General features: G+C 41.9%; 1 protein-coding gene across 3 annotated transcripts in view; it reads left to right on the forward strand.

The window, feature by feature from the left end:
* LOC140729559 (cytosolic 5'-nucleotidase 1A) overlaps positions 1 to 11,483 on the forward strand; it is a 71,706-nt gene extending 60,223 nt beyond the window's left edge. For all 3 annotated transcript variants that reach the window (XM_073049464.1, XM_073049466.1, XM_073049465.1), the window contains exon 7: positions 7,788 to 11,483. In XM_073049464.1, coding sequence (XP_072905565.1) covers positions 7,788 to 8,093 — 306 coding nt within the window. In that variant the 3' untranslated portion in view covers positions 8,094 to 11,483. The remainder of the gene's footprint in view (positions 1 to 7,787) is intronic.
* Positions 11,484 to 23,010: the final 11,527 nt, after the last annotated feature.

Here is a 23,010-nt window from a genome sequence, read left to right on the forward strand (position 1 = left end):
CATACACATTTTTTGCAATATTTTCAGGTTAGACTTTTTTTACAACAATATTTACCTAAGTTTCCATATTTTCAAGAATCTGATTGTTGGATACCATTTTGAAGTTGAATCCTTTAGTAAGAGGTTACATTAGCAGAATTCATAATTTATTTTTGTCACAAAAAGAGAACCTACCACTAAAGATTAAACAAGATTGGGAGAGAGAACTTAATATGACCTTTGTTAATGAAGATTGGCTTTGAGTTTTGAAAAACATAAATTCTTCTTCTATATGTGCCAACCACTGTTTAACTCAATTTAAAATTGTTCATCGTTATTATTTAACAAAGGAGAGACTATCTAAAATATTTCCTAGTATAGACAACTACTGCGATAGATGTAAAACTGAAGTAGCTACTTTGTCACATATGTTCTGGTCATGTTCTTCATTAAAATCGTTTTGGAAATCTTTATTTTCTACAATTTCTAAAGCTCTGAAAATTAATTTACAACCTAATACATTGACTGTTCTATTTGGAGTAGTTCTGCATCATATTCAGGGTATTTCATCTTCAGATCAACATGTAATTGCATTTGTTACACTGCTGGCAAGAAGGGCTATTTTATTAAAATGGAAAGATATCTCTTCCTCTACATTAATTGAATGGTTTTCTCAAGTAATGTTATGTCTCAGTTTGGAAAAAAATTAGAAGTAAAACTTTTAATCCTCGATTCGATTTTGAGAGAAGATGGGGTTCTTTTGCCAAATATTATGATTTAATTTGAATTATTCTATATGGTTTCCTTCCAATTTTATTTTTTTAAATATAAATATGAATTGGCAGTTGATGACTTTAAAAAATATATTTAGATGATGGTCAAACGTATTGCTCCGGGGGGGGGGGTTTGATTCCTAATGGGTTTTCCCCCCTTTTTTTTGCAGTCAATGGATTTTTTTTCCTAGTTAGACAGTGTTCTTTTTTTCTTATTTTTCATATATATATATAAATTTTTTTCTCCATTTTTATATATTATGATCAGCTTTTTTTCTTCAGCTTTATTAATTGTGTACATATTAATCTGTTGAAGTTTTGTATCATTTTATAGCTGTAGAAGATTATGTACCAATGAAAAGATTCTAAAAATGAAACAAAAATAAATCTGTAATAATTTGAATGGACATGTTCAAATCAATTGCTCGCACATATGGATTGTCTACCGGCCCATGGACTTGGAATTGTGTATGACTGGGAAAATGAAGAAGTCAAGATGCATGTCAGTGGCAGAAGGGAGATTCTCAGCAAATACCTCATGTATAGTATATGCTTAAGAATCATTTTTTACCATGGTTTTCAATGACAACTACTTCAAAGGTCTGTGGATCTCCACCGAAATCTACTGAAATACCACAAATCTGACCCCAGAACAAGGCAGAGATTCCACTGATATAGCTATCAAGTTGATTGTGAAGCTTTTTGTATCTAGTTCCTTTTGGGCTACAAATTGATATATAAACAAGACTTGACATTTTTAATTATTTAACTGAGTAAGAACGATTCTCTCATGAAAAAGAAACAGCTTCTTCAAAATAAGATGTAAAATCAGATGACACTACTCCACAGTGCTGTTGCTATGGCAGCTTTGCATATCACTTGTTTCAACCAAAAAGATAATTTTTTGGCATACAATTTGTGTGTGACCATAGGCACCACATCATGCAAGTTAGGCCCAGTATCCTGTCAGCAGTCACTAACTGCTTATTCTGTTCCCCATTCCTGTGTGAAATCAGAAAAGGCCTGTTCATTGTTCAGGGCACACAGTAGCGTAGTGGTTAGCTTTTAAAAAATTTATTCATGTACGGGAGGTGAGCATCGCCAGCATTTATTGCCCCTCCCTAGTTGCCCTTGAGAAGGTGGTGTTGAGCTGCCTTCTTGAACTGCTGCAGTCCCTGAGGTGTAGGTACACCCAGAGTTCTGTTAGGGAGGGAATTCCTTGATTTTGACCCAGCGATACTGAAGGAACAGCGATATATTTCCAAGTTAGGTTGGTGAGTGACTTGGAGGGGGATTTCCAAGTGGTGGTGTTCCCAGGTATCTGCTGTTCTTGTCCTTCTACGTGGTAGTGGTTGTGAGTGTTGTTGCATGAATAAAATCACCAGAGAGAGAGTTACTGGTAGACACAAAGCAGCTTCTTTATTCGACCGAACAAGGTACAGCAGCAGGCATCATATCATACAGAGATGCTTTCGGTGGAAAGGTCTGCTGCCCAATGTAGGGCTCGATATTTATTTGCTAAACACAAAGAACAATTCCATATTTACAAATTATGGACAGTGCTTTCTTTTGAAGCTGCATGCAAACCTCACAGCTTCTCACCAGCAGCGTGCGGACTGGTATTCCGGTATTCACAGCTTTTAGGAAATGCATTGTTACAAATGGACTCGGATTCTGATATTCACAGCTCTTAGGAAATACATTGTCAAGGAACAGAAGATTGGTGGCTGAAGCCATTTACTAAATGTTAATGACCTAAACCCAAAAATTACTCTAACAGTCCCTCCTCTTGACCCTCCTGGAGAAAAATAAATTAGTACCAGGAAAAGGCAATCTAGGAGGATTACTCAAATAGGGCAGCAAAAGCGCCCTGTCTCGAAATACACCCACCCTCCAATTTTGTTTGCCTCGATATCTACCCTAACATTCCCTTATCGCTACCTACGAAATGTTAAGCAGAGAGGCTGCTCCAGAAATTTGAGCAAGTCTTTAGACATGCGGCTTCTCTGGTGTGCCTGTCGGCTCTTTCCCCGCAGGCTGATTGCAGCTTAATCACATTCCTTTGTCTTCAGCCCTTCATTCTCTGGTCACTGAAACTCTGTTTCCAGGAGCACCCGCAGGCCCTCTCATCGAGGTACAGGAAGGGGTTGGGGCGGCCTCTACGTAAATGTCTGCAAGGACCTCTCTCTGGTGGCATGCCCTTCCGAACTGCCCAGTCGACCACTGGCCCAACTGCTGAAAGGGCCCAGCTCCTCATTCAGACCGGGGGTGACTACTTTCGGATGCCATGTGCCGTATGCCATCGAAGTTGTGGCTAACGCATTCTTGATTGTTCGGTTCATCCTTTCTACCATCCCTGAACTCTGGGGGTGGTAGGGTACGTGGAACCATTGTCGAATCCCTAGCAGTCGGCACATTTCCTTCATCACTTTCCCCGTGAAATGTGCTCCCTGATCTGAATCCACCTGGACTGGAGTTCCCCACCTTGGGAGGATTTCCTGAACTGGGATCCATGCAGCAATGCAGTCCCTTGTTGGGAAAGCCTCTACCCACCGGGTGAAGTGATCCATAATTACTAGCCAGTAGCTTTTCCCCCTGCTTTTTGGCAGGGGCCCCATGAAGCCTATCTGGATGTTTTCCCAGGGTCCCCTCGGCCGAGGCTGATCTGCCAGCTGTAGCTTTCTGCCCTTACCCGGGTTATGCTGGGCACAAATGATACAACAGTGGCAGAATTTCTCAACATCCGCACCCATTGCTGGCCATCACCAGTCCTGCCGGAGGGTTGTGATCATGCTCTGCCTTCCCTGATGCATCACCCCATGATATAACTTCAGTAGTATCTGCCTAATACATGGTGGGGCCACCGTGACTCTTTCCTCCCCGTGTGTCCAGCATGCATCTGGTCCCTCCTTTGCCCCTTTTCTCCTCCGTTTTTCCTTCTCTTCTGCCTCCACCTTTTCATATAATTTTACTAAACTGGCTTCTCTCATTTCGTCCTGCACACTTGCAGTTTCAATTGCCTCTTGTTCCTCTGCTGCCTTCTTTGCAGCAACATCTGCCCACTCATTTCCCTTCTGTTTCATGCTGTCACCTTTCTGGTGTTTTTGGTTCCTTCACTATACCCTGAACAGCGGTCAGTGTGTCCGTTTTTATAGGGTATTGCTTATAGGTTTTACACAGACCCTCCTCTATTTTAACTGGGTTTATCTTTACTCGACCACAATTTTGTTTGTGTGTAGCCCACACTGCTGGGAACTGCTGACAAAGTAACCCATAGACACCATCCTGGCTCCGGTCTCTGGGGATCGGGGCAGCTGCGACTATGCTAGCCAGGTTGTGTACTCTGTTGGTTGTACACGTTTACTGCCCCTGACTTGTCCATATTATTTCTCCCTTTCCCGAACCTATAACAGCTCCTGTTTCCCTTAAGATGTCTATTCCAAGGATAGTGCCCTCGATATTTGGACATACCGAGAAATACACTGGAAGCTGCGCTCCCCCGATTTCTAGTAATTGTGACTTCTTTCTGCTTTCACTGTTTTCCCTCCTACACCCCAAATATAAATGGCCTGTCCGGTTGTTGGCAAGGGTAAGTCTGTTATCAATACTGATGCCCCTGTGTCCACTAATATATTGCATTGCTGTCCCCCTAATGTTGCTGTTGTGTACATCTGCAGGTCACCAGCGCTGGCAGTGGGGTCCACCGCCACATCTTTTTCTGACCTAGGAGCCGTCTTTACTAGCTCTGTGATCTGATCGACGGTCGGATTGGTTAGACTGGGCACCGGTGGGGTGAGAAATTGCATGTCTGCTGTGATGTTCCCCTGCTTTTCTTTCCTCTGTTTTGGACACTGCCTCCAACCATGTCCCAATAGGCCGCACCTGTAGCATATCAACTCCTTTATCCTCCCACGTCTATTCCAGCAATTCCTCACTTTGTCCCTGGCTGTCGGCAAGCAAAACAAACCCTCCGGGACATCACAGCAGGTGCATTCACGATAGCCACTTTACGATCTCTCTTGCACTTTCTTCAGTCTATCTCACTGTTCCAGGAAGCTATCGCAGAGTAGGTCGACCCCACCATTATGCCTAAATCTAAAACTTCCTGGTGGGCTGAGCTCAGGCCTTCCTTCAGAATTTTCAGGAAGACTGGATCATCCCTCCCCGGATTATCCAACCCGGAATAGTCCTCATACGCTTGATATTTACGTTCTGCATAATCCGTGGCCGTCTCATCATCTTTTTGAATCTCTGCCATTATCATTCCGCAGTTACTCTCACCTCCCCCCAGTCGCTGCCTCACTTCCCCTTTAAAAAAGCAATTTCTTTCTTCATTGCTGGCTTTCCCGATAGTTGCCCAGGTACCATCCCACACCCCCTGGGCCATCCTGTCCCACATATTCCTTGGGCACTTCACTTTTACCAAAATATCTTTAGGGTGCATCTGGTGAACTTCCACCATTTCCTCAAGCTTATGCCAGAATTCTGAATTCCCACAGGTGACTTTAAGTGAGGGCAACTCTGATAAAATGCTCTGTTTCTCCCTGGGGGTGAAGGGCTTATGAATGGTCGTAATCAAGGTCAAGGGCTGGCTTGGATCATCAGGGATCTCAACGTGGCGTTGCCTGACCTCAATAGGTGCCATCCTGCCAGATATATCTGGGTAAAACCTCTCCCTCAGATAGCTCCACACTAATTCCCACACTACGCAAAATATAAAAGACAGGTACCAGTTAAACAGCACATATTTAAAACTGCAAAGTATGTACTCCACAATCTGCCACTTTTGAGCACCTGAACTCATGATGCCTGCTGTATTCCTTTGCATCACATTTGCAAACGTATACACTAAATTGCAGCTCCCCAAATGAGTATACACGCCCCGACTCTGGTGTCCCGAACCGTCAGTTACCGCCTTTCGCAACTGGTGGCTCCGTCTCACCAAGTTAACACGCAAAGTTTCCTCACTTACGTAAACACACATGCACACGCACACACCACTTTTATATCTACCAGTTCAGCTCTCCGCGTTCGTGATACCTCGTGTTCCTGTGTACCACAGACCCGTACAGATCCAAGTGTGAGTGCTATTTTAGAAAAATACTCACCAACTTAGACTGCTAGGATCGCTGGCCACACGATGGGTCACGAAGGTATCCCACTCCTGACACCAAATATTGTTGCATGAATAAAATCACCGGAGAGAGAGTTACTGGTAGACACAAAGCAGCTTCTTTATTCAACAAAACAAGGTACAGCAGCAGGCATCATATCATACAGAGACGCTTTCGGTGGAAAGGTCTGCTGCCCAATGTAGGGCTCGATATTTATTTGCTAAACACAAAGGACAATTCCATATTTACAAATTATGGACAGTGCTTTCTTTTGAAGCTGCATGCAAACCTCACAGCTTCTCACCAGCAGCGTGCGGACTGGTATTCCGGTATTCACAGCTTTTAGGAAATGCATTGTTACAAATGGACTCGGATTCTGATATTCACAGCTCTTAGGAAATACATTGTCAAGGAACAGAAGATTGGTGGCTGAAGCCACTTACTAAATGTTAATGACCTAAACCCAAAAATTACTCTAACAGTGAGTATGGAAGGTGCTGCCTTAGGAACTTTGGTGTGTTGTTGCAGTGCATCTTGTAGATGGTGCACGCTGTTGCAATTGTTCATCAGTGTGGAGGTTTGGATGCTTGTGGAAGGGGTACCAATGAAATGGGCCGCCTTGTACTGGATGGTGTCAAGCCTCTTGAGTGTTGATGGAACTGCACTCATCCAGGCGAATGGCGAGTATTCCATTACACTCTTGACCTGAGCCTTGAAGATGGTGGACAGGCTTTGGTGAGTCAGGAGGTGAGTTACATGCTGCAGGATTCCTAGCCTTTGACCTGCTCTGGTAGCCATGGTGTTTATATGGCTAGACCAGTTTAGTTTCTTGTCAATGGTAACCCCAGGATATTGATAGTAGGGGATTCAGTGATGGTGATGCCACTGAATGTCAAGGGACAATGGTTAGAGCTTCTCTTGTTGGAGTTGGTCATTGCCTGGCACTTGTGTGGCTTGATTGTTACTTGCCACTTGTCAGCCCAAGCGTGGATATTGTCCAGGTTCTGCTGCATTTGGGTATGAACTGGTTCACTATCTGAGGAGTCACAAATGGTGCAGATCAATGTGCATCATCTGCGAACATCCCCCCGCCCCCGACCTTATGATGGAAGGAAGGTCATTGATGAAGCAGCTGAAGATGGTTGGTCCTAGGACACTTCCCTGTGGAAGTTCTGCCTGTGACCGTGTGGGTTTTCTCCGGGTGCTCCAGTTTCCTCCCACGGTTCCAAGATGTTCCAAGTGCAAGGTTAATTGGTCATTGTAAATGTTTGTCCCATGATAAAGCTTAGAAGAAGTTGGGGATTGCTGGCCAGATTGGTTTGAAGGGCACAAAGAGCCTAGTCTGTGCTGTATCTTGATAAATGAATATTCCTTTCTCTATTTTTGCTTATTTTTTCATTTTATTATGATACAAAAATCAATGTCTTCACAAGAACTGGACTTTTGACTCACAGGTGAGAGCTCCTACCCATGTTGAATCATCATCGTAGAAAATTGGGGAGCGATACTAACTCACAATCTGTATTGTTCTTGCTAAGTGGTGCTATTTAGGTAAGGCAGTTTTAATCTCCCTGAAATATGTGTAATGAAATAAAAGCAATTCATAAGTTATCATGTAACACTTGAATAGTTTAGTTGGGATGATCTCAGCTGAGAAAACAGCAAACCAAGTTCTGCTTCTGATTTTTGTCTGGCAACCACCAAAAATTATTATGCACAGATTTTGATCTATGATTTGATCAGACTTCTGCAGTCAACCAGCCAATAAAAATTGTCTGCCAACTTCCCAGAAGGGAAGAGAGACGTAACATGGCTTCACCATTATAGCATGAGGTTGCTTTTACTGACTTTCTAATTGCTTAAGTCCTCAAATGTCTAAAGAGTTCATTATCCGCTGATCATTCGACCTTTCTGTTGGCAGGGCCCATTAAAGAAGTTTGCCATGATCCTTGGAGAGATGAAAAAGAAGTTCCATCCAGAGGATGACCCAATCTGCACATACTTGGTGACAGCAAGAAGTGGCAATGACATGGGCATACGAGTCATAAAAACTCTGCGTGAATGGGGACTTAAGATCGATGAAGCTTTCTTCATGGCAGGAGCACCAAAAGGCCCGATTTTATATCAGATCCAACCTCACATTTTCTTTGATGATAATAGTGATAACATTAATGGAGCACGTGAGTTTGGTGTTCCAACTGGCCACGTGCTGTCTGTATGCAACTAGTTTGAGTGGTGACTCCCCCATGTGGTGGCATTAGCAGGTTTAGGGTCTGGCATTTTCTGATCGACCTCTTTTGAGGTCATTGCCTCACTAATTGGGATACATATAGTGGATGGTCAGACTGTGATTTTTCACCTGTTAAAACCATAGCTGTTTATGCACAATTTGCCCTTGTGTACATATTGAAAAGGGGTGTATGGTTGGAGATTTTTCCCTTGTTTATTTGTAACCCTTCCTCCTAAGATTCACTTAATTAATCCTTTTGTATTTTCTGAGAAAGAACACGGTTTAAATAGTTTTACCTTTTTTGCACTATTTGTGCATTTGAAAGAACACCCTGTGATCATAAAATTCAGAGGAAAAAAAAGCAATTGGATCAGAGAGGAGGTGCTAGTTTATATCATAGCAGCCATAATAGAACTAAAAGCAGAGGTTAAATAGCTGATTGTCGACATGTTTTGTAATTTTGAATTTCTGTCTTGACATCACTGCAGGCATTTCTCACTGGCTTTCATTCGTAGTTTGCAGCTATCTTTTAATTTGCCAACTTCTCTTGGTTTTATACTACGGTTACAAGCTATGCCAAAGTGAAAGGAAAGGAGGTGTAATCACACTAAATAGAAATTTGTACTATATTTTTGATTGCCTGGCTAAAGCTACTTCAATATGCTAATAACTGCTTCCCGGATTTGGGATAGGTCCATGGAAAAAGGGAAAATGTGGAGGGTGTTTTGCCTCATTTCTGTACCAGCAATAATCTGCCAGAATTTTTACTCTTCTGCATTTTTAACTATAGAACTACAGCGCACCTTGTGTGCACACATCAGTTCTTTTTTCAGTATCCTACTGGGGTTTTATCACTTTAAGTTATTCACACAGAATGCTGGAGGAACTCAGCAGGTCAGGTAGCATCTAGGAAAATAGATAAATAGTTGAGGTCTGGAGCCAAGACTCTTCATCAGGACTGGAAAGGAAGGGGGAAGACGTCAGAACAGAAAGGTGGGAGGAGAGGAAGGAGGGCAAGCAAGAAGGTGAGGGGTGAAGCCCGGTGGTGGAAAAGTAAAAAGGCGGGAGAGGGAGGAATCCGATAGAAGAGGAGGGTAGACCATGGGAGAATGGTGTGAAAGAGGGGCATCAGGGGAAGGTGAGGAGAAGAGGTGAGAGACCAGAGTGGAGAATAGAAGAAAGAGGAGAGGAAAGAGGGGAAAAAAAAGGAAGCAGAAATTGATGTTCATGCCATCAGGTTAGAGGCTTTCTAGACGGAATATGAGGTGTTGCTCAGTGTGGCAGAATGGGATAGGAATGAAAATGATAGGCCTCTGGGAATTCCACTTTTGGTAGATGGTGCTTGGCAAAGCGGTTCCCCATTTTACTTTAGGTCTCAGTAATGTTGAGAAGAGGCCACATGAGGAACACTGGGTACAGTAGATGACCCCAACAGATTCGCAGGTGAAGTGTTGTCTCAACAGGACTATTTGGGGTGCTGAATGGAGGTGAGGGAGTACGTGAATGGGTAGGTATACTGCCCATTCTATCACTTACAGAAACTTGTGCCAGGAGGGAGGTGACTGGCGAGGGATGAATGGACAAGGGAGTCATGGAAGGAGAGATCCCTGTGGAAGGCGGAGAGTGTGGTGGGTGGGAGGTAAAGATGTGTTTTGTGGTGGGATCCTGTTGAAGATGGCAAATTGTTTCTTCTCCAGCACTTTACCTTTCCCACCCACCTGGGTTCACTTCCAGCTTGTCCTCCTTGCCCTCCCCCCACCTTTTCATTCTGATGTCTTCCCTTTTCCTTTCCAGTCATGGTGAAGGGTCTCAGACCAAACATTGACTGTTTATCTATTTTCATGGATGCTGCCTGACCTGCTTAATTCCTCCAGTTGCTCTGGATTTCCAGCATCTGCAGAGTCTCTTGACTTTTTTGTCAATTGTAATTGCCTTTCATAATTTCCTAGACAAATTCACTGGGAATTAAGTGTCAATTCTTACAAATAAAGATGTTGGTTATCACATTGCTATAGTTTAAGATGGAGACTTCTCAATAATTTTCCTTTGTGCATAATTTTAGTTGAGAATCAATTCAATCAAATTGTACAATGCCAATTGGTGTTACAGTGCCATTGTGAACTAATAAGTTAAAAAATCTGTATTTGAAAATGGATTACCCAAAAACTTTGCACAAAAATCATAGGTAAGAAAAGATCAACTGGTTTCAAATTGCTTCTTTTAGATTTTTGAACAATTCATTTATTTTTCAGTTGATAACAATTTGCTATTAGTCATATGCATGTTAAGAGTTAACATATGTATGTTAAGGGGTTACTGTCTATTCTGTATCATACAACAACCAAATTGTTATGTGCTGGGAGTCTTAAAAATAACTCAGTAGTTTGTACATGATACTATTCAGTACTTTTTTAAACTCTAATTATCATTATGTCATTGTGGGCTGGAGTATACACAGCATAAATATAGAGGCTTTGAATATTTAAGCTTGAAAGTTTTGATTTGCAAGTAGATAATGCCAACCCTGAAGAAAACAGTCATTCAGGTGAAGTGATCAAATTGAGCTGCTTGTTCTTGCTAAGCTGTCAACCCAATTTTCTCTCCATTCCATTATTTTTGTAACAGCATCTGTCTGCAACTATCTGTTAAATCTCTTATCCATACTCTTGTCATCTTCAGAAGCTCGTGTGGCTCTCTTCGTATATTCATTCACTGTAAATCTGGACTGCTTGCATCATATGCTTCAAGTATTGTACATATATCAGTTCTGTGTTCGTTGATTCATGTAGACTCCATTCTTTATATTTAAAATAGCAATCCTTGTTAAGTTACTCTACGACTGTTCCCACTATCCCTGTAATCTCCTGCAGATCCACAATATCTCACAATGCATTTCCCCTTCCTCTTATCAAGGCTCTTGTGTATCCCCCTATGTTTGATATTAGCACATAAGCACTCAGGCTCAAAGGATTAAATCATTCAGCAATGAGCTTGAACAGAAAACCTATGCTCTCTGCAGGTAATAAGGAAGCAGAGGGTACAAATATGGCAGCATCATTTTCAAAGCATTTGGTGGTATCTGTCCTCTATAACATCTGTTTACAGGGAAAGTACCAGAGTACGTTCCATTAACAAGAGGTATTCGTCGATTATGGACTGAACTGATTATGTAATGCTTCTATTCCAGCACCGAATGAAGGAAGAATGTTTACTAATATTAGGAGAAAGATTAAGTTAATTGTACCCTCTGTACATTAAAAAAAGCAAAATTGAAGAAGTTCTGTAAGAAAAGATTTAACGTAATATATGTAACAAAATACAGCATACATTATTGAAATGTGGAAAACAAAAGCAATTTTCTGTTATTAAAAGTTTGCTTGAACAGAACAGTTAAAGGCATTTCATTATAATAGACTTAGCATTACACTAGTCAAGAAGTCATTTCCAGCAAGGGTTGCATTAAACATATATGAAATGGTTATAGAGTCTATTGTGATGAATTGAACTGAATTCAATTGACTTTATTTCTTACATCCTTCATATACACGTGGAGTTAAAACCTTTACGTTACGTCTCTGTCTAAATGTGCAATTTATCGTAATTTATAATAAATAGTATGTACAACATGACAGTCAATATAACATAGAAATACAATTATATCAGTGTGAGTTCATCAGTCTGATGGTCTGGTGGAAGAAGCTGTCCCGGAGCCTGTTGGTCCTGGCTTTTAAGATGGTAGCAGCTGGAATAGTTTGTGGTTGGGGTGACTCCGGTCCGCAATGATCCTTTGGGCCCTTTTTACTCACCTGTCTTTGTAAATGTCCTGAATAGTGGGAAGTTCACATTCACAGGTGCACTGGGCTGTCCGCACCACTCTCTGCAGAGTCCTTGCAATTAAGAGAGGTATATTTCCCCTACCAGGCAGTGATGCAGCCAGTCAGGATGCTCTCAATTGTGCCCCTGGAGAAAGTTCTCAGGATTTGGGGGTCCATACCAAACTTCTTCAACTGTCTGAGGTGAAAGAGGCGCTGTTGTGCCTTTCTCACCACACAGCCGGTATGTACAGACCATGTGAGATCCTCGGTGATGTAGATGCAGAGAAACTTAAAGCTGTTCACCCTCTCAGCCCCAGATCCATTGATGTCAATAGGGGTTAGCCTGTCTCCATTCCTCTTGTAGTCCACAAACATCTCCTTTGTTTTTGCGACATTCAGGGAGAGATTGTGTCAGCGTGATGACTACTTCTCTGTAGGCTACCTCGATATGATTTGAGATTAAGCCAATCAGTGTAGTGTCGTCAGCAAATTTATTTAGTAGATTGGAGCTGTGGGTGGTGACACAGTAATTGGTATAGAGAGAGTAAAGGAGGGGGCTTAGGACACAGCGCTGAGGGGCTCCTGTGTTGAGGGTCAGAAGGACAAAGATGAGGGAGCCCACTCTTACCACCTGTCGGCGATCTGCCAGGAAGTCTAGGATCCAGCTACACAAGGCGGGGTGAAGGCTAAGGTCTCTGAGCTCTTGTTGAGCCTGGATGGAATTATGGTGTTGAATGCTGATCTGTAGTCCAAGAACAGCATTCTCACACAAGTATCCTTCTTCTCCAGGTGTGTAAGGATGGTGTGAAGAGCTGTGGCTATTGCATCATCTGCTGATTGGTTGTGTCGGTAGGCGAATTGTAGACGGTCCAGTGTGGGTGGTAGCAAGCTGCAGATGTAGTCTTTGGCCAGCCTCTCAAAGCATTTACTTATTATTGAGGTGAGTGCAACAGGATGCCAGTTGTTCAGACATGTTACCTTTGTCTTTTTAGGTACAGGAGTAATGGTGGATGTTTTGAAGCTGGAGGGCACTTTACACTGGGAGAGGGAGAGATTAAAAATGTCTGGAAACACACCTGCCAGATGTGCCACACACACTCTGAGTACCCGCCCTGGGATGCCGTCCGGTCCCGCAGCCGTGCGACTGTCCACTCATTGGAAACACCTGCGTACTTCAGTCTCAGAGATGACCGAGGTGCAGGTCGCATCAGCAGCTCTTCTCAGGGGCTCATCAGAGTTGGCAACATCGAATCGATTTAGCTCATCTGAAAGAGAGGCAGCGAAGTTGGAAACTCCACTGTGCTTAGCTTTGAAGTCTGCGATGGTGTGCAGACCTTGCCAAAAGCTGCGTGGGTTGTTGGTGGAGAGTTCTGTCTGAATCTTGTCCCTATATTGTTGTTTCCCGGCCTTGATGACTTTGCGTAGATCATAGCTGCATTTCTTGAGTTCCTGTCGATAGACCTCATAAACTTCCCACATTAAATTTTCTAATAGGAAATTTTCTCAGTAACCTAGAATGCCTTCAAAATCTCCCAAGTATCAGTAGGTTTGTTTTGCTATGAAAGATATAGTGGACAAAGCTGTCAAGCTCTTACACCAGTAGGATAGGTACCTGAAATGAAATTGACAGAATAGAATGGGAGAGCTTTTTTTTTGTTCACTTCAACATTATACTGGATAAGGCCTGAGGACAACTGGGTGTTTTTGCTTACCATTTGTTGCCCTAAGAACCTGGAAGATCTACTTTAGTGACTAATCTTCACAATTTGAATGAAAGTGAAAGATAGAAAATTATGCACAAGTGACCTGTAGGTTACATTTAAAATAGATTTACTCTATTTTACACATTTTCATAATGATTGTCTTCATGAGTAATTTAAGATGGGTGTTCTCGCTTGCTGGCACTTACTGCTAATCTAAGCCTTTGGTCAGTCATTAAACCAAAGGGTTTATTTTCACCTTGGGCAATAAAACCAACAAACAGCTGTCAGGATATGAATAATACATAATATACTTTAAAAATTTTTGTCTGTGAAACCAGGGAGAAACCACTTTGGGGTGCATGGCATTCGAGTCTGAATTAAAAGGAATTCAAATCTAGAAGATTAGAGGCATTATTTACTGCAACAGTTTCTTAAGCCGATTATTCAGTCTCAACCAGAACTGCTGATGCTGAGTAAATCTGACTAATAATGCCCATTTAGAGATTTAGCATAATTGGGTTGTAAGCATAGTCCTTGAGTTTAGTTTTGTTTAGTCTCCCGACCACAACACTCCCTCCCCCAACATATTCTTCAGAATTACATTTAATATCACTGCCCTATATTATGAAATTTGTTGTTTTGCAGCAGCATATTGCAATACATAATAAAAACTGTAAGATACAATAATAAAGAAAATTACGTTAAATAAGTAGTGCAAAATGAGAGGAAAAATGCTGAGGTGGTGTTCATGGGTTCATTGTCCATTCAGAAATCTGATGGTGGAGGGGAAGAAGCTATTCCTGAAATGCTCTGGATGCTGGAGCGGCCAATGCTAAAGCTGGCAGTGTTCACAATATTCTGTAGCTTTTAACGATTCTGTGCAGTGGTCCCTCCGTACCAGACAGTGACGTAACTTGTTAGATGTTGACCACAGTGCATCTATTGAAATTTGTGAATGTCTTTGTTGACATACCAGTTCTCCTCAACCCCCTAATGAAATATAGCTGCTTCTTTGTAACTGCATCAATATGTTGTCACCCAGGAACTTGAAACTACTCACCCTTTCCTCTTCTGAGGATTGGTGTGTGTTCCCTTGACTTCCCCTTCCTGAAGTGCGCAAGCAATGAAGCTGAGTGCAAGGTTGTCGCTGCGACACCACTCACTCCTGTTCGTCTCCTCATCATCTGAAATACTTCCAAAATTAGTTTCGTCATCGGCAAATTTATAGATGGCATTTGAGCTGTAGCCACACAATCATCGGCATAGAGAAAGCAGAGCAATGGGCTTAGCATGCATCTTTGAGTTGTGGCATTGTTCATTGACAGCATGAAGTAGATGTCATTTTCAATCGACACAGACTGTGGTCTCCCAGTGAGGAAGTCAAGTATCCTGTTGCAGAGGGAGGTACAGAGGCTCAGGTTTGGAGCTTGTTAATTAGAACTGAGAGTATGATTGTGTTGAACACTGAGCTGCAGTCAATAACCAGAAGCCTGACGTGGGTATTACTATTGTTCAGGTGGCCTAGGCCGAGTGGAGAGCCAGTGAGATTGCATCTGCTGTAGACCTATTGTGGTGACAGGCAAACTGCAGCAGGGCCATGCTTTGGCAGGAGTTGGTTCTGGACATTACCAAACTCTCAAAGTCCTTCATCACACAAGATATGAGTGCTACTGGGTGGTAGCCACTGAGGCAGCTCGACGTCCTCTTCTTGGTTTGAAGCAGGTGGAAAACTCCGACTGCAGCAGTGAGAGATTGAAGATGTTCTTTGTCATTGCATAGACCAACATTTGTGATGCTTTTTAAATGCTAAAAGAAACCTTATGAATTTAACTCTGAAACCGTGATGCCTTAGTGAAGGAGATGGAGTTATAGGGTAACGTAATGGGTGGAAATACAGGCATTATCCACAGGCACTGGCGTTGAGTTGGGGTTCACCTTAAGAAGCTGGTCTGATGTGATGATGCAATGAGGTGAAGTTTTTAACGCACTTTTTGTTCTGTGTTTGATGGACAATAAAGGAGTGTTATAGTTTTCTTTAAATTTAAAGCACCTCTGCCATTTTATTCATTAAAATTACAGAGTGAAAACTCAACAGTCTTTTAATGCAAGCTCAGCTTCCTTTGCATGTTCAGACCAATGTTTCTTTCATGGTTGTGACAGGCAAGATATGGGGATGATGCTTCCTCAGAGAATCTAGAATCAGGGATCACTATTTAAAAATGAGTGGTTGCCATCTAAGACAAAGAAGATTTTTTCCCTTAGGCAGCTATGAGTCTTTTAAACTTTCTTCTTCAAAGGCTGTTGAAATTATAATCTTTGATTATTTGCTATGGAGCAGTAGGTAGACACTTGATAAGCACGGAATATGGATGTTGTGCCAAACTAATTAACCAGTAATTCAATGCCTAACTAAACTCATCCCTTCTACCAACACAATATCCCTGTCCGTTGATTCTCTGCACATTTATGTGTCTATCTAAGAGCCTCTTAAACACCTCTATTGGTTTTGCCTTCACCACCATCCCCGGCAGTGTATTTCAGGTACCCACCACTCTACTTGCCTCAAGAAGGCTTCAATTATACCAGTGCCTAAGACAACTCCATCTCCACAATCTCCATCAGCACAGATGCACCACAAGGCTGTGTGCTTAACTCACTGCTCTACTCACTTTACACTTATGACTATGTGACTAAGTACAGCCCCAATGCCATATTTAAGTTTACTAACGACACCACTCTTGTTGGCTGAATCAAAGGTAGTGATGAATCAACATTTAGGAGGGAGACTGAAAATCTGGCTGAGTGCAGCAACAACAACAACAACAACAACGACAACCACCACTTCATCAAGACCAAGGAGAGGATTATTGACCAGAGGGGAAAGCCAGAGGTCCATGAGTCAGTCCTCATCAAGAGATCAGAGGTGGAGAGGGGAGCAACTTTAAATTCCTCAGTGTTATCATTTCAGAGGATCTGTCCTGGGCCCACCATGTAAGAAAGCACAGCAGTGCTTCTACTTGGAGGTTTGTGAAGATTCGACATGTCATCCTAAACTTTGACTATCTTCTATAGGCATACAGTGCAGAGTTTATTGACTGATTGCATCACAGCCTGATATGGAAACACCAATGCCCTGAATGGAAAATCCTACAAAAAGTAGTGAATGTAGTCCAGTCCATCAGGGGAAAAGTCCTCCCCATTATTGAGCACATCTACAGGGTACACTGTTTCAGGAAAGCAGCATCCTTCATTAAAGACCTCCACCACCCGGGCCATGCTGTCTTCTCACTGCTGCCACCAGGAAAAATGTATGGAAGCCTTAGGACCTACTGCAAGTACCTACTGCCCTTCAACCATCAGTCTATTGAAACAGAGGGGATAATAACTTCACTCACTCCATCACTGAACTATTCTCACAACCTATGGACTCACTTTCAAGGATTCATCATCTCACGTTCTCGATATTTATTGCTTTTTTTTCATATTTGCACAGTTTGTTAAACTTTGCACATGGGTTGTTTGTCTGTCCTGTAGGTTGCGGTCTTTCGTTGATTCCATTTTGTTTCCTGGATTTGCCATGTCTGCCTGCGAGAAAACGAATCTGAAGGTTGCCTATGGTGACAAATATGTACTTTGATAAATTTTTTAAACAATGATGAGAAATTTAATATGCTTGCATTGTTCTGCCACAGCCCATGTAGGTAACTGAGCTCAATTGGTGATGCGTGAAAAACATGTATGTCGGATTTACTGAATGGAGTTTTGAATAAGCTAAAGTTGACATTTCATGGATGATAGGAGGCTTTCAGGAGATCTTTATAATAGATAGGTGCAGATGTGATATAGATGAGGATGACTGTTTTGGTAGCAAATGAAATGAGGTAGTACAGACCTGAGTAATCTAATGAAGGTAAAAAGAGGTTGCCTTGGATGATGGAGAAGATAATGATCTGAACATTTAGCTGAGGGTCAGCCAGGACGACATAGCTGTGAAAGGCCTTGCCCAGCCTTGGGTAGGAGAAATGAAGAACAATAGGGGAATGACATTTGCAGGAGAAGACATTGTTTTTCGACATATCATTTTGGGGTTGATGGAGAAAATAATTCTACATGAATTGGTGACATCTCCATAATCACTTACAACACAGGTGCACCACAAGACTGTGCTTAGACCCTGCTCTACTTGCTGTATTTCTTTGATTGTGAGGCTAAGTACAGTTCTGCTGTCGTATTTAAGTTTGCTTCTATATAGAGAGTATCCTGACTTGTTACATATAGCCTAGTCTGGAAACACCAATGCCCAGGAACAGAAAAGGCTATAGAAAAGTAGTGGATTTAGCCCAGTCCATTACAGGCAAAGCTCTCCCCACCACTGAGTGCATTTACAAGGAGCACTGGCATAAGATGGTCACATCCATCATGAAGAACCCCCACTAGTGTGGAGAACTTCACTCATCTTAATTCTGAACTAATTTCACAACCTATGAACTCAATTTCAATGAATCAATAACTCAAATTCTCAATATAATTAATTAATTAAATTTACATAATTTGTCTTCTTTTATACATTGGTTGTCAGTTTTTACGTATAGTTTCCATAAATTCTATTGTATTTTTATTTTCTGGAAGATGGATACAAGAAAATGAATTTGAGACTTGTATATGGGGACATACATGTATTTTGATAATAAATTGACTCGACTTTATGGTAAAAATATTGCCCCTCACATCTCCTTTAAACCTTCGTCCATCACCTTAAATGCATGCCCTCTAATTTTAGAGAAACTGCTCAGAGTTTCATGAATAATAGTGTTGTTTTAGTGAGAGATTGTTATGTCCTTCATTTTGATTGGGCTACACTGAGTGTTAAAGACTTGGATAGAGTAGAAATTGTGAAATGTGGCCAGAAAGGTTTTCTGAGTCAATACATAGAGGGACCTACTCAGGAGGATGAAATAGTGGATGGAGTGTTGGAAAATGAGGCAGGGCAAGTAACAGACCTGGCAGTCAGAACACTTTAGCACAAGCAAAAACAATTCTATTAGTTTTAAGCTAGTAGTGGGAACAGGATAGGATAGGTCCATAGGTTAAATCCTCAACTGGAGAAGAGCTAGTTTTGAGAATATTAGCCAGGATCTAGCAGAAGTCAATTGGGAGAGCCTGTTTGAAGGCAAAGGAACGACTAGCAAGTGGGAAGATTTCCAGAGTGTGACGTCAAGAATCTCGAGTAGTATGTTCCTATTAGGGTGAAAGGGAAACCTGGCAAGTTTAGGAAACCCAGCAGAGGAGAGATATTGAGGCTCTCTTCAAGAAAAAGAAGGAAGCATACACTGGGTTTAGGAAGCCAAGGACAAGTGAATCCCTTGAAGACCATGAAGAGATTAAGGATATTCTTAAAGGGGATATCAGGAGGTCAATGAGAGGGTATGAGGAATCTGGCAGGAAATTTTAAGAAAAATCCCAAGAGGTTCTATAGATATAATGTATGAAAAGCAAATGGGTAGTTAGGGATAGAGTAGACCACCAATGTTTCAAGCCACAGGAAATGGGTGGGATTGTTAACAGATTGTTATGGCTCGAGGCATTCTGAAGTTTGGAGTTCAATTCCAGTGCTGTCTGTAAGCAGTTTGCACATTCTCCCCTTGAAGCACATGGACTTCTCTGGGTGCTCTGCTTTCACTGCTGGTGAAAGGGGCATTGTATCTTTACTAGTTACGCAGTGAGATAAATATGATTAGTCGGCTAAGAAAATGGATGTAGATTAATTGGTCTTTGTGATGTGATTAGCCGAGTGCTAAATACATGGGTTGCTCGGTGATTCAGCTTGTTAGGCCGTAAAGGCCTGTTCTGCGCTGTATTTCTAAATAAACTCATGAGATTGCTCCAGCAGACGAGGTGAAGGGGAATACTAAGGGCTTCTACAGATACATTAAGAGCAAAAAGATAGCAAGGGACAAACTTGGTCCTCTTGAAGATTAAAATGGTCATCTATACATGGAGCTGAAGGAAATTGGGGAGATCTTAAATGGATCTTTTGCATCTATGTTTACTCGGCAGATGGTCGCAGAATCTATAGAAGAAAGGCAAAGCAGCAGGGAGGACATGGACCCTATACAGATTACAGAGAATGGGGGGTTTGCTATCTTGAGGCAGGTTAGAGTGGATAAATCCCCAGGGCCTGACAAGGTGTTCTGTCAGACCCTGTGGGAGGCTAGTGCAGAAATTGCAGAGGTCTGAGCAGAAATATTTAAATCATCCTTAGCCACTAGCGAGGTGCCAGAGGATTAGAGGTTAGCTAATGTTAATCCATTGTTTAAGAAAGGCTCTAAGAATAATCAAGGAAATTATAGGCCAGTAAGTTTTTGGTAGGTATTCTAAGGAACTGGATATCTTCAAGGAGCAATGTCTCAGAAAGGCAGTGTCCATTATTAAGGACCCCCAGTACCCAGGGCATACCCTTTTCTCACTGTTACCATCAGGTAGGAGGTACAAAAGCCTAAGCCACAGACTCAGAGATTCAGGAACAGCTTCTTCCCCTCTGCCATCCGATTCCTAAATGGACATTGAACCCGTGAACACCATCTCACTTTTTAAATATATATTATTTCTGTTTTCCCATGATTTTTAATCTATTCAATATATGTATACTGTAATTGATTGATTGGTTTATACATTTATTCATTTTTCTTCTATATTATATATTGCATTGAACTGCTGCTGCTAAGTTAACAAATGTCACAACAAATGCCAGTGACACTAAACCGGATTCTGAGTCTGATTCTTACATTTAAGTATATGGATAGTTAGCAACTGATTAGGGATAGTCAACATGACTTTGTGAGTGCTAGGTCATGTCTAACCAATCTTATAATGTTTTACAAGGAAGTTACCAGGAAAGTTGATGAAAGAAAGTGGATGTTGTCAACATGGACGGTAGCAAGGCCTTCGATGAGATGCTGCATGGGAGGTTGTTCACGAAGTTTCAGCTGCTTGGCATTGAAGATGAGGTAGTGAATTGGATTAGACATTGGCTTTGTGGGAAAGGCCAGAGAGTAAAGAATGAAGGGTCTTGGCCTGAAACGTCAACTATACTCCTTTCATTTGAAGCTGCCTGGCCTGCTGAGTCCCTGATGCACCATCAATAACTCACTCTGAGACGTAAGAAGTGAGTTATCGGCTTTTATTGACTGGAGGAATGAACAACACAACATCCTGGAGAATGAGGGCCGGCCTCAGGCCTCATTCGCCTTTATACAGGGGTTTGTGGGAGGAGCCACAGGAGCAGTCAGCAGGGGTCTGTTGGGAGCAAACCACTCTGGTATATGTAGTTCACCACAGTCCCTCCAGCATTTTATGTGTGCTGCTCGGATTTCCAGCATCTACAGATTTTCTCTTTTTAGAGAGTGGTAGTAGATGGTTGTCTCTTTGAATTGAGGCCCGTGAATAGTGGTGGGTCCATTGTTGTTTGTCATCTATATCAATGGCTTGGTTGATAATCTGATAAACTGGATCAACAAATTTGTGGATGACACTATGATTAGGGATGCAGTGGACAGCAAGGAAGACTATCAAAGTTTGCAGCAGAAGCAAGACCAGTGGAAAAATGGGCTGGACAGTAGCAGATGGAATTTACTATAGACAAGTATGAGGTGGGAGGGCAAATCAGGGTAGGATTTGCACAGTGATTGGTAGGGCATTGAGGAGTGTAGTAGAACAGATGGATCTGGAAATACAGAATCATAATTCCTTGAAAGTGGCATCACAGGTAGACAAGGTCATAAAGAAAGCTTTTGGAACATTGACCTTTATAAATCAAAGTATTGACTTCAGGAGTTGGTATGTTATGTTGAAGTATGTAATACGTTGGTGATGAAGAGACCTTGAAAGTGAGCCCATAGCTTGTAGGAATATTTCAATGATGGCGTGAGTGAAGTTGAATGAAGTTATCCCCTTTGGTTCAAGAGCCTGATGGTTGGCCTCCATTGCTGACAATGAGAAGAGGGCACCTCCTGGGTAACGGGGGTCCTTAATGTTGGACACTGTCTTTCTGAAACACCACTCCTGAAGATGTCTTGGATGCTACAGAAGCCTGATTAATTTTACAAGTTCCTGTAGCTTCTTTCGATCCTGTGCAGTAGCGCCCCTCTCACCCTGCTCAGCAGACTGTCAGAATGCTCTCCACGGTACATCTGTAGAAGTTTTCAAGTGTCTTAAGTGACAAAACAAATCTCCTCAAAATCCTAATGAAACATAGCTGCTGTCTTTCCTTCTTGTGGTAAATGCACAAGGCTTGATCAGTAAGTTTGCAGATGTCACAAAATTAGGTATTACTTTCAGTAAAGAAGGTTATCGTATATTGCAGAACAATCTCAATCCATTGCAGAGATGAACCAAAGAGTGGCACATGGGCTTCAATAAAAATAAATGTGAGATGATGCAGTTTTAAAAGTCCAAATCAGAGTAGAAATTATACTCTGAATGGAAGGGCCACAGGGCGTGTTACAGAACAAAGAGACCTAAGAGGACAAGTGCAGAGATTATTGAAAGTGGAATAATAGGTAAACAGGATTGTGAAAAAGGCATTTAGCATAATAGCATTCATCAGTCAGGGCATTAAATATTGGAGATGGGACAGTATATTGCAGTTGTATAAAGCATTAGTGAGGCTGCGCTTGGAGTGATCTGTACAGATTACAGGAAAAAAGACGTGGTGACACAATGTCAAAGTGACAGACCATGTCTTCTAGCTCTGACAAATAAGAAGATTTATACAAATATTTATAAATCTTTATTAAAAATGTAGGAATTATAGAACTATTTATAGAAATGCTTAAATTATGAGAGGCATAGGTAAGGTGGAAGATAACAGTCCTTTGACAAGTTTAAGGTGAGAGGGGAAGACTTAAAAGGGACCTGAGGAGCAATGTTTTCATCTAGAGGGTGGTGGATGCAGAGAACAAGCTGCCGGATAAAGTGGTTGAGGGAGATACAATAGTATCATTTAAGAAGCAATTGGATGGGTACAAGCAGAGTAGAGGCCTGGCAGTGGGCCAAATGCAGGAAATTGGGTTAAGCTTTGTAAACTATGTGATTGGCATGTAATCGTTGGGTACCAGGATATCTATCTGACGATGACTCTCAGGGCTGTGTTCCCACAAAGCCAAAGTGACACAACATGCAGCAGTGCATCACAAATACCACCTCCAAGTTTGTCTAGCTCTGGAAGGGTTTGCAGAGTAATTCAGGCAATGCAATATTGTTTGAGACAAAAATGAGGTGACAGTTTTTTCCCTTAAACAACAAAGTTACGTTCAACACTTTCCATTCTTTGAGAGCTTCAATAGTGGTCAACGCTGATGCAAATGGCTCTGCAAGGCCCTCCACAATTTCTTCTCT

Source organism: Hemitrygon akajei, chromosome 6 (assembly GCF_048418815.1).
Source record: "Hemitrygon akajei chromosome 6, sHemAka1.3, whole genome shotgun sequence".
In the NCBI taxonomy this organism is placed as follows: domain Eukaryota; kingdom Metazoa; phylum Chordata; class Chondrichthyes; order Myliobatiformes; family Dasyatidae; genus Hemitrygon; species Hemitrygon akajei.